The following is a 12,156-nucleotide window of genomic DNA, read 5'->3' on the forward strand; positions in this document are numbered from 1 at the left end:
GAGAAACCTGTGGCAATATACACCATGCACTTTTTGCTTTTGCTACAATATTGTGACATGTTTTAATCAAACCTATTAGTAATTTAATCAAACCTATTAGGCGCCGTTTTAAAACTACTAACTGTATTGAATTTTCCTCTCCCTCACGTTTATCCATCGCAAATAAACGTCCACTATGAAGTAAACTTCACTGCACATGCTTTTATTTATTTATTTGTTTATTTATTTATTTATGTTTGTAACGCCTCCGACTATTCCTTAGTTGCCATTGGACGAGAGCACGTCAATCAGCAGCAGAGCCCGATGGCCCCGGGGTTTCATTGGGTACCTTGTAGGTCCCACAAAGCCGTTCTCCCGTCCCATTGGCTACTGTATCTGTCACTCACAGCTGGCGATCCCGGACGATGATGTCACCGTTGTCATTCGCCATTTTGGACTGGATAGAGAAATTGTGCAGAGGCGAATTGGGCTAAGGAGAGAGGGGGATTACACGAAGCCCCTTTTTTCAGACCAGGGACAAGGAGCGCTGCATTTGTGTACAGAAGAAACATGTCAGAAAACCAGGAATCAGAGACGCAGCTGGAATCTGGCGAGGAGAAACAGGTAAGGCATATTTTTGGGTACAGTAGACCTGCCTCTTGTCTGGTTTTCGCTAAAGGTTACATAACAGTGTGAGATACGGGGTCTAATTGTATTATTAATAACGGTTCCCGGTTCAACGCGTCAGTGCACGAAACCGTTCAAATGAAGTGCAGTTTTAATTCTCGAAATTTCGTGCTTGCCTCCCCCCTTTTTTCTCTTTACGGGGTTAGAAGCGGAAATCCCGCCTTCTTTCTCGGGCTTTCCCCGTCGCCATTGGCTGTCGCGCCCAGCAGTCACTGGAACCCCGCGACCTGATTGGCTGACGCTGTTGTTGGGGTGCGAGACCGTCCTTCCGGTTGTGATTGTTAAAACGAGTGGGTTTCAAGAGAGAGAGAGAAAATGTATATGATGTACGACGGAGGATAATATTGAGAATATAGATTGCAAAATATATATTTGAGAGCATACTGGAAGGTCAGCCGACCTCCATCAATAGATCAGTAGGGAGAATAGCAGACGCCGCGGTTGGCAAGATAGAGTATTATGCAGAAAAAAAAAGATAAACACATTGCAAATGTGGCAACTTTGATAACGCCATCACTGCAGTTTATCTTAATAAATGACGTGATATTGACGTGTTAGTGCCGATCCTGTTGGATTACTAAACACACTCACACGTCAATGACAAACCCGTCCGTTCATTCATTTATTGACCAATAGAATGACGTCGGAATGAACCCCAGTTAGTTACTTTTTTAATATACAACCTGATTGTGGCGTCACATTGCAGCTGCGGCCGGTCAGATACAGGGCAGTGTCATTGGACTTATCTGTAAGCGTCTTTCCAGGACAGGGAAAAATAGGAAAGCATAATTAACAGTTGAATATAATGTACTCAAATCCGATCACCCTGACAGCTTGTCTTGTTCTCCCCCAATAGAAACCGGGGACTCCGCTTTTTTTTATCGGCCTTGCGCTCTGAAATACCCTCTCAAACCAAGGTCAATTTGAAATGCATCTGCTGTCTGGGGAGGTGGGGGGGTTGGGGATGAGTGGTACACCCTGTCTGTTGTGCAACACTTCAATCATACGCACACAACCAGCTCAACATTAGAGATGAACCCCTTATAGTAGTGCTGACTAACTGTCCAGGGCTCAGGGCGGTTGTGCATGTGATCAGGGATTGTGAGCTTCTCCTAGGCTTCTTCAGGGGTCAATCCAGGTAAAGGGGTCCAAGGGCGGCGGATTGATTAAGAACAGAACCGAAGAAGATTGTTGGAGGACTCGGCGCGGTGCCGCTCCACCGCCAGGGGCAGTGCTTCTTGGCCTTGGTCCCGGTGGTACCCCTTTGCCTTGCTGCTTTCTCTGCAGCTTTCTCTTCAGCCTGATCCCCAAAGCAGAAGCGGGGGTGATATTCCATGCAGGCCAGATCTGAGGCCTGTCTATAACCGTGCCGGTTAAAACCTGCAAACCGCCAATCCACCAGGCTGATAGAAGCCGGTCTGCTGGCAGGCTCTGAGGAAATGGCTGGCGAAAGTTAAGTTTCGTGTCGGGTTCCCACCGACCAAGCAAGCACTCTGTTCCCATCAGCCTCTTTCATCTTTGAGTCGTCATTCTTATGCATTCATTTATACCTGGTCTCTTCCACTGGTGGACTCGGGGAGGGCACAGATGTTAAGTGCCGAAACGCTACCCCACTCAATAACTTAATTGTCTGCCATGAAATTATAGTTAACGTTGCATTACAGGAGGTTGACTGGGAGAGAAACAGCGCAGAGGGCTGGCGGTGGGGCTGTGCGAGGAGGACACTTTATGAGACTGACATTTGTGGAGAGTGTGTAAGTGTGTGTGTGTGAGGGAGAGAGAGATGGTGTGTGTGTGTGTGTGTGTGTGTGTGTGTGTTTGAATGCGTGAGTGAGTGTGAGAGGGTGAAAGAGAGGGTGAGTGTGTTTGAATGTGTGAGTGTGTACGTGTGTGTGTGTGTGTGAGAGAGAGAGAGAGAGAGTGTGTGTGTGTGTGTGTGTTTGAATGTGTGAGTGTGAGAGAGGGTGAGTGTGTGTGTGTGTGTGTGTGTGTGTGTGTGTGTGTGAGAGAGATTGTGTGTTTCAGGGTATGTGAGTGTGAGAGAGAGGGTGAGTGTGTGAAAGCCGCAGAGCTCAGTCCTAGATTAACAGCTGCAGTCCTGTTCTCTTCAGGGAGTGAATGATTATTTTAGAAGTTTTATTTTTTATTTTTTCTGTTACTAAGCAGTATTTCTCAAGCCAAGTTTTCTTGCTTGTCCTCAAAGTGCTTTGCCAGGGCTTACTAGTTTCAGTAGCTCCATTTTAGCTGTCAACTAATTTAAAATATTTATTTCTAGTGTGGGAGAATCCCACAGATATTTGAAGGCAGTAAGTTAATGTATTGGTTACCTTTTGTATCTCTGTGAAAAACAAAAAAAACATTGAAAAAACATTGTCATCGTTTAGTCAGCATTGCTTTTAAATGGTGCTAACAAAAACAGTATTATTAATATTAACATAGTGGTTATTATTAAGCAAATATTACACTTTTTCCACAGTTGTTTGAATAAAATGTTGTCTCATGTTTACATGAACATAAATGAATACATACCACCTATATTAAACTGTTTTATTTTAGTAAGAACATAAGAAAGTTTGCAATCGAGAGGAGGCCATTCGCCCCATCGTGCCGGTTTGGTGTCCATTAATAACTGAGTGGTCCAAGGATCCTATCCAGTCTATTTTTAAATGTTCCTATACTTTAAGCATCTACCACATCGCTGGGGAGTTTGTTCCAGATTGTGACTACTAAAATACATACAACAAGTTTCTACAGGGGAGTAAAGTACATCTTTCAGTACATCAGTGAAGCAGTTGGCAATAATGCAGAAAAACTGAAAGAAAAAAAAACACTTTTATGTCATCTTTAATTGGAGAAGTAATACCCGTGGCTTGTTTTTTAAACGGCAGAATGTCCAATAATTGTGTTGAGGCTTCTTACCATTGTAAGAAGTGTGTTCCTTGTTGCATTTTTATTTGGTTTGAAATTGAAACGCATACAAACGCCAGCAGGCAGCAGGGAAGGTGAGAGGTGAGCTCGCTGGGTTTGCACCTCTGGCTGGTGTGAATATTTCTGTAACTGGGACAGGGAGAAAGGAAGGGATCAGCCCAAGGAGGTCAACGAACACGAGGGACAATGTCACTGATATGAATGTCATACTGATATGAACAAAGCCAACCACTTAAACCTCTCTCAAAATAGATAGATTGCAGTTCTAAGAAAACAACCTTTTTTAAGTGAATGATTGCGATGCATATTGCAGCCAGGGGCATTCTGGGCCATTGTGTAAGTGTATTGGGCAACATCTGCCTGAGCAACAAACAGAATCAATCAGATCTCCAGCATGCTTGCCAAGGCTTAATAGCGGGTATATAATTCAGCTCAAAGATGGCTGACGTCAGTGAAGACACAAAACCTCATATTTGCGAATGAGCACCAGCAGGAAAAGTCCTGTCCCGTGCTGAACTGACTCTCTGAGCCGTGAAGCTGCTCCTCCCACTACACAAGTCTGCCCGCCCTTTGGACAAGGGTGTGATGATCCACCTTTAATCGGAGACGGGCGACAAAGAAGTCGAGGAGGCCACGGGGGGATGTTTCTGGTGCTCAGCCGCGGTCATGTGTCTGAGTGTGTGTTGCTCCTGTGTAGATTGAGTCCAGGGCACCTGGCCAACGTCAGCTTGTTTTCATCCTGTAATGTAACTAATCCTGACTTGGCATCTGGGCATTTGAAGCGTCAGAGTCCATTAGAGTCAAACGCAAGGCTGTGCAATGACTACTCACTGGCTACCTGGCTGTTTTAAGTGTTCACCTGCTTTTTAATTTGTTTCTCCTGTCTGTCCTCCAGAGATTTTTGTGAGGGCTGATCTCACCCCAGCTCTGCCCTGCTCTTGCTATAGGGCGGCTCACGCTTACCTAACATGGCCTCATAGTGTGTCTCTTTTTCTGTCAGGACTCGCAGGAGAAGGACTCGAACCCGGTGAAGGCAGAGGAGGCCAAACTGAAAGCCAAGTACCCCAACCTGGGCCAGAAGCCGGGAGGCTCTGACTTCCTCATGAAGAGACTACAGAAAGGGGTAAGCCCCACCCCCTCGCTCTGATCGGTTAATCCACAGAGACGCACCCACTCCCGAGAGGCAGGGCGTTAGGGGACGGTAAAGTCAGGCGAAGGTGGTGTATTTTGCGTCCCATTGTTTTTCCCCGCTTCTATTCCAGTACAAATAAATGTATAAATCGCTGCTGGTGGGGGGAAGTGGATCCCCACTGAGATGAGTCAGCAATGTCCAGGGACGAGCATGGAGGATGAGCCAAAACCATGCTCGAAATAGGCCACCCCTTACTCTGCAATCCCCTTCCCACACACAGTTATATAACGCACTTCTGCTGAGAGGCAGGTTTACTCACACGCTTCCCCCCACTGGCGCAGTTTAGTGGCAAAGCAGTGGCGTAATAGTAATAATAATAAAAGAGTAAAGGCTGTCCTGATATTAAAGGCCTACTTGGGTATTTTGGCGTTTTATCCTGATGTCTCACTCATCCAGAGTCATACGAATCCATGAAACCTTTTTCATTCTGTGTCAGGGTTTAGGAATCTGAATTGATTGCTTTGTTCGCTCAGCACAATCACTGGAAGCAGACGGTCGCAAATCGCTGACTCTCAAAAGTGGCTAATATAGGAATACGGACCGGCGTCTTTTGTAATCGAGAGGCAGGGCTGTTCTGAGCACACGACAAATAAGGGATCTGTCTTTTCTTTTTCTCTCTCCTCTCCCCCCCCGCACTGTCCCGCCGGACTTCCTAGCAAAAGTACTTCGACTCGGGCGACTACAACATGGCCAAAGCCAAGATGAAGAACAAGCAGCTGCCCGCGGCCGGGGCGGACAAGAACCTGGTGACGGGAGACCACATCCCAACGCCACAGGACCTGCCGCAGAGAAAATCCTCCCTGGTCACCAGCAAACTGGCCGGCTAACAGCACCTCAACCTAGACCCCCCTCCCTCACCACCCACCCCAACCCCACCCTCAACCCCAGGCTTCACAGGGCAGTGAACAAATTTGTTTTTATTTTATTTTGTGTGTGTTTTGGAAGGCAGACGAGAAGGTGGAGGTCAGAGGGCGCCGTTTATGCCACCACGTCCTTGACTTTGTCTGGTAGCTTTTTTCCTTTTCCGTTTAAACGCAGGACTTGGCTTCCCCAAAGTCCGAGCCCCGTCCTACCGATACACACTCTCACACTCGCTCTCACTCGCACACACAACTAAAACGACAGAAAACAGTGTTTCGGTTTGGTTTGGGCAGCTTCCAGACAGGAGGAGACCTGTTTAGACTTCGTGTGACGCGATTCTAACTGTTCTGGCCTCGACCGGGGGCGCGTCCAGTTTTGTCCCACCTTTGCCAAAGCCTTGATTTTTGTAGCCAAGGAAGGAGTTCAGCATCGGGGGTTGAATCGGAAAGAAGTGAACACAGGGGTCAAGGGTCAGAGAGAGAGAGTGTGGCATTAAAATCGCTTATGAAACGCTTTTTCAAAGATTTTTCATATTCCTCCGTTCTTTTTCCTCCACCTCCGCCCGTTCCAGCAATCTGACACTCGCAGGTGTTGTAGATGCGAGGGACTGAGGGCTGGGAGGACAAGGGCAGCAGAGGCCCATGTCGTCTTTTTCACCGCCCCGTTCGTAGTTAGACCTCAGTCAACCCAAAGCCAGCACTGTGCATGTGCCTGCAGTCTCCCGTGTAGCTAAAGGAGAGAGGATGGACACACATTGAGCTAGAACTGGTAGTGGTGAGCTTTTTTATATATATATATATATATATATATATATCTTTTTCGACCTTTTAAGAGTGAGAGAGAGAGCAGATTTTGTTAGATCAAGGACTAAAGGGGCGCCGGTCCCCTGTGCTCTGGCCAATCGCAAGCACCGCCCGCCAAGCATCCAATCGGGCATCGGCAAGAAAGCGGGCAGCACTCGTAGCCCACACGATCGCGTCCGCCTGCGGGGGAAACAAGATTGGAATAGGTTGCATGCTTGAGAGGGGGGGAGAGACGCCGGAGCCTGGGGGTCCCTCAACACCCCGCCCTCTCTCTGCCCTTCCCATGACACCCTCCAACCCCCTGCCCCACCCCGCCCCCTCGACCCACGAAGCATCGCTGCACACGAAACGCAGCGACAAACAAAACTGTTTCGCTGTATTATAAAGGCTGGGACGAACTGAATAAATTCTGCTACTGCTACTACTGCTACTACTACTACTACTACTACATCTGGCTTTTATCGTTTAGTTTACGATCTGTACACACGATGCAAATTGGAGATGACGTGATGTTGAAGGCGTGTGCCACGTTTCTGGGTGTGCGACGGGAAAGGCCACACACACAGACGCAGGAGAACAAAAGAACGGACAGATTCGTGTCGGAGAGCCAGATGGTTGGTTGTTTGTTTTGTTTTTGGGGGTGGTGGACGGGGTCTGTTTGAATTTCCATAGCTTCTTGGTGATGTTTTTATTGTTTTCTTTGCTTTTGTATTTTTATTTCAGTGCTTGTTTGTTGTTTCGTTCGCACCCCCACCCCCCCCACCACCATGGTCAAGTTTGTTTGTTTCGCCTAAAGGTCCTAAAGAGCTGAGCCTCCATGCACAGAGCTGGGACCCCGACTTGTGCTTCTCCCTACCCGAAATCTCAGGACAGAGAATACGGATGGAATTAATGCTTCTGGGAAACGTGTACCCCCCTCCCCCCCTTCACCGCATGATTTTGTTTCGTGTGTTGGGTTGGGTGGGGGGGGGGCGGTGTGTGTGATGTGATTCAGGTGTGTCTGGGAATTATCTGACCTGAGGGAAGATGTACGTGTCGTCTAAATCAAGATCGAGGTCGCCACAGAGACCATCTCCCAATGGCTCGGACGAGGCTTTCCAGTCGACTTTAACATCTAGAGTTTTTTCACGCTATAAAAATGCTGGTTTATAAGAATACATGAGAAAAAGACAAAACCTGTTGTTCGTTTTTTTTTTTTCTGTGCTGTTTTTTCCATGGATTGAAACAGATCTGCGATGTACTTGATGTTGTCCATCCTGGATTGGCAACTTTTTTTACATTAACATCCCCCTCCCCCATTTCTCTGCCTTATCAACTCAACGTTTCTCTTTGTGTGCATGTGTGAGCGTGTGCGTGTGTGCGTGTGTGTTTCCATTCTGCACTTCTTACGAGGGCTAGTTGGTGTTTCGGTGGTTTTGGTGTCGAGTGAGCTCTGGTCTCGACAACCGCGCTCTCTTGATGGGGTTTGTGAAGTAGGATGGTGGGGTTTTGGTTCCTCTGATGGATTGTTGACCTGACCCATTCAAATCGAACCTGGAACATATTCAGACCTTAGGACCAGCCTGACCATCACAGATTACAAACTGGGCCCTTGGGCGTGTCTTGGCATTGGTCCGTTTCTAGAATGTGGCCTCTGACTGTAAAATGTGGTTGTGGTTTTGCTGGGGGCGGGAGGGCAATGTCTGCATCTGGTCTAGTGGGGATGATCTGAAATCATCTTGCTTTCACTCCCCCTCCAGACACTGGGAACCAGCCCTTCATTACAGCATTTATTAACAAAGATATGAGCCTTTAGGGAAGCTGTAGGAATCAATCAGAGTTCAGAACTGATTTGGGAAACTTGAACCCCAACCCCAACAACAATGCAGAACAACAAATAGAGAAACCCTCAGGGCGGCATTCTTTCTAGGCCCTTCTGCGTCTCGTGTCCCGGCCAGGAAGGTCAAGCCTTCCTGGCGTATTGTGGAGAAAATAGGTTAATGCCACCATGATCCGCTAACCGCTCAAATTAGCCGGGTAATTCCGTCGGGCCGTGAATTTTTGGATAATCTGGTAATGAACCAATTTCCCCCCTCGGGCAGAGGCCAGGGTAGGGGCGGAAGAGGCCGGCATTGCGAGCAGCCGGAGAAAGGTTTTCGTTTTCTTCTTTTACTTGGGCACGCAGAAAACGAAAATGTACGCAGTTGTGGGGATGTTCTGCTTCAAGTTGTTCCCGTGTACAGCTGCTAGGTACGCAGGGAAAGGGGAATGTGCAGTCCAGATTCCCAAAATGAAAACGTCAAGTGGTTGTCTAGCCATATCAAAAGCCTGGCAGCCTTTTTTTTTGTTCCTGCTCCTTGTGTTGCCTCAAGTCCCAAGAACCGGCCTCTAGCGTAATCCACGTGCGTGCATACCTGAGAGAGTGATGGCTGTGTTTTCCCCAATCCCAAACAAATTGTTCTTTTTGTGCAGGAGTGGGTGACACAGGGCTGTGGGCACTGTAGGACGAGTCACGCGGTGTTTCTACAGCACCAGTGAATCTTTCTCTCGCAGCCAGCGACTTAAAACGAGATTTATACCCTAATACGCCCCCGACACGTCGATCCCTGTGTGGTAATTTTGCACTCACCCGGAAAGGATTGTAGCTACCGGGGTGGGATAGCTGGTGTAGAGAATGCATTTCAGATCAATGAAGGGGTCAACATTCAGTGCATCTGTTTTTTTTTTCCCTCCACGCTATTGTATGACTAAAGCCAAGCAGTTTGTGTTTTTCGGGAGGGTTGGGGGGGATCCGATCATCAATTCCTTACAATGCTTGTTTGTTTTTTTGTTTTGTGCACTTAGCTACTTAATTAAACTGATTGTCTGCTGTAACAGTCACTACTGCCATCTTCCCACCCTTAAAACCTGCAAGAGCGAACCCTCCAAAGCACGGATGTGGCCCGTTTGTTGTTGGGGAGTTTCCGGTCCTGCGGTGTCCGTTCTCAGCAGTAGGTGGCAGCGTTCGCCTTCCTCTGAAAGGCAGATGCTGTTCCCTGTGCACCCTGTGGGGAGAGTGACTGAAAAGACGGGAAAGAAACTTGACTATTTTGTGTGGGAGTTTGCGTGTGTGGGAGTGTTTTTGTGTGTGTGTGTGTGTGTTTTTTCCTTTTGTACAATACCATAAAATACTGTGCTTTCTGTCCCAGCCATCTTGTAAATAGGTAACTACATAATTTGTTTTTCTTAATTTGTAACGATTGTTCCTCTTCCGACATCTTCCCCCTTACAAATCCCTGGATATTTTCTTTTCTTTTAATTCATCCCAATGTTGTGTGTGTGTGTGTGTGTGTGTGTGTGTGTATATATATATATATATAGACAATTTGATTTTGTACACTACTGCTGCACCATTTTTGTTTTGCCTTTTTTTTTTGGTCGCAGGGAGAAGATTGTAGGAGACTATGTACAAAAAAAGAAAAGAATTAAAGAAAAAATGTACATGCTGCTGGTTTATTAGATAACCTTCACAGTCCTAGACAGAGACCCCGTTCTCTCTCGTGTCCTCCTCTGGGCTTGAGTTGAACGTCACTGAGACGCCCTTGCGTATGTTTTGGGGGTATTTTACAGAGACACGTGCTGCACCCCATACTGGGGAGTGTGAAAGAGTAGTGGTGGGAAATAAAGACACGTACTGGGCGATTGGGCCTAGGGGTGCAGACGCACCTGGCTGTATGACTGAACAGGGTGTGTGTTACCTGTGAAAATTAGTGTGTGTGTGTGTGTGTGTGGGACAGAGATGTATTCTGCATATCTAGCTTCCGATTGGGGACTTATTACTGTGTCGCACCCTTTCTGGAAACTCTGGAACAAAGCAGAGGTGCAACTCTGGAATACGTCCCCTTCCTTTCATTTTGTTTTGAGGGAGATTTGACATCATCGTCCCCGTATCCCCCTAGCAGTGCTGTTAAAAGTAATGAAGGAACAGAATAACCCCCTTTCGTCCTGCGTTAGTGAGCTGAAAGTCCAGTGTGCGTATGCGTGTGTGTGTGCATGTGCACGCTCTACAAAGTTGACCCCCAATCCTTGTACAGGGGGAACGTTGTGTCCCCCAAGGCTTTCGTTCCCACCAATCTCCATCACCTCTCTGAATTTGCCAAGCTTTTATTGACTAATTCATTTGCTCTGTTTTTAATTTTTTATTTGGCTTCAGAAAACTCTCATCACTCTGGGTGTGCAGTTGCCAAACGGACACTGCCATGAGTCTTGTCTGAAGGTGCGGTGGGAGTCATATTGTATCAAACAATCCCCTACCAAGCATTGTGGACGGGCTAAACCGAGGAAACTCCGGCCCACAGAAACGGCACTTCAAAATTCGAGCTCTTCTAACTCAGTACTTGATATGGGATTCTTTTAATCATTGATATCAAATGCTTTTAATCAATGTAAAAGTCGAATGAAAGGGTTTTGTTAGGCTGAGATGGTCAACTGAGGAGGAACTAAATTCTGAAGGCACCGGTTTCCCCTAGGACGGGACCTGGAGCACACTGTCCACACCATGTAAGACAGGATGTCCAATAACAACAAAGGTCTGTCCACATAACCCTGTTCCTGTATCACTGTTACAAGAGAGAGAGAGAGAGAGAGAGAGAGAGAGAGAGAGAGTGTTCTTGGCATTTCTAGAGACATCTCTCCTGGGCTCTTGTTGTGTAATAAGAAGCTGATTGTTGAGACACACACACAAAGAGGAAAACAAACTTCATTTCAAAACGAAGTGCAGATGTATATGTATAGCGAATGTTTCAATAGTGTGGGCGCAGTACTGCAAGAACTTTTTTTTGGGGTCAGTATTTGAAATAAAGTTTTACATTAATTCGAGACGTGTTTGGTCCTTTTTGTGTGTGGTATTTTTATGACGCTGCGATACAAGATCATATCATTTCTCTGAGTCTGCCACTGGGGGGACGTTTACATTACAGAAGTCATGTGGGTGGGGGGGTGGGGGGCTGGGGGGAAGCCAATACCAGCACACTGTGGCTCTGGGGAATTTGGGAATTTTCCTGAATATTCGGAAGAGGGAGCCAATGTCCTCTGGAAAACCTGAACAACAACAAATACCAGCCTAAGCCCTAGGTATTTATTTGATTATTGTATTTACTCAGCAGGCAGGTGTGGACTCACAGCTTAGCCTGGTAAGAGAAGCCGAAGCCAGGGATTCAAGGGCTGGTCCTGGGGGTTTGTCCCGCCCTGCTGGTTTTTGTTCCAACTTAATTGCTTAATTGAATCCTTAATTGAACTAATCATGCAATGTAATATCAATTATGTAACTAAGAGGTTGGTTGGAGCCGGGCAGGGGGGTTTGGGAATCCCTGTCCTAAGCTAGAAGGATGGCCATCACACAGACACTGGGGATACCCTCCCAAACACCGCTGTGTTGTGTAGTCTTATTCATGGGTGGCTTAGTAAACTATCTGTGACCTAGATAATCCATTACCCCCCCCCCCCCCCCAACGTGTTTCACATCCTCATTCTGTGAGCCAAAGGTTCGGTTTCCAACCAGAAATCTCAAGCCTGTGCGTTGGGGGAGTTTACTGTGTGTTTCGGTGCAGCTTCCTTCTAACTCTCCCAGGAGGAAGAGTTCCGCTGAAGTGTGTGCGTGTGCGTTTGTGTGTGTGTGTGTGTGTGTGTGCATGTGTGTGTGTGAGTAGTGACACAGGCTTCAACGCTTGAAGATGGGTCTGAGGGTCG

At 47.1% G+C, this 12,156-nt stretch overlaps 1 protein-coding gene across 1 annotated transcript; it reads left to right on the forward strand.

Moving 5' to 3' along the window:
- Positions 1-415: 415 nt before the first annotated feature.
- ensab (endosulfine alpha b) lies at positions 416-11,286 on the forward strand. Its single transcript, XM_066721378.1, has 3 exons — positions 416-603; positions 4,595-4,717; positions 5,443-11,286. Exons 1-3 carry the CDS (start codon positions 550-552, stop codon positions 5,611-5,613), a joined length of 348 nt encoding a protein of 115 aa, XP_066577475.1. The 5' UTR covers positions 416-549; the 3' UTR covers positions 5,614-11,286.
- Positions 11,287-12,156: the final 870 nt, after the last annotated feature.

The sequence above is a fragment of the Amia ocellicauda genome, chromosome 14, assembly GCF_036373705.1.
Source record: "Amia ocellicauda isolate fAmiCal2 chromosome 14, fAmiCal2.hap1, whole genome shotgun sequence".
In the NCBI taxonomy this organism is placed as follows: Eukaryota; Metazoa; Chordata; class Actinopteri; order Amiiformes; family Amiidae; genus Amia; species Amia ocellicauda.

Coding starts and splice junctions, on each gene's coding strand:
- ensab (XM_066721378.1), top strand. CDS start 550: ATGTCAGAAAACCAGGAATCAGAGACGCAGCTGGAATCTGGCGAGGAG. Junction 604..4,594: donor AATCTGGCGAGGAGAAACAG/GTAAGGCATATT, acceptor TTTTTCTGTCAG/GACTCGCAGGAGAAGGACTC. Junction 4,718..5,442: donor TGAAGAGACTACAGAAAGGG/GTAAGCCCCACC, acceptor CGGACTTCCTAG/CAAAAGTACTTCGACTCGGG.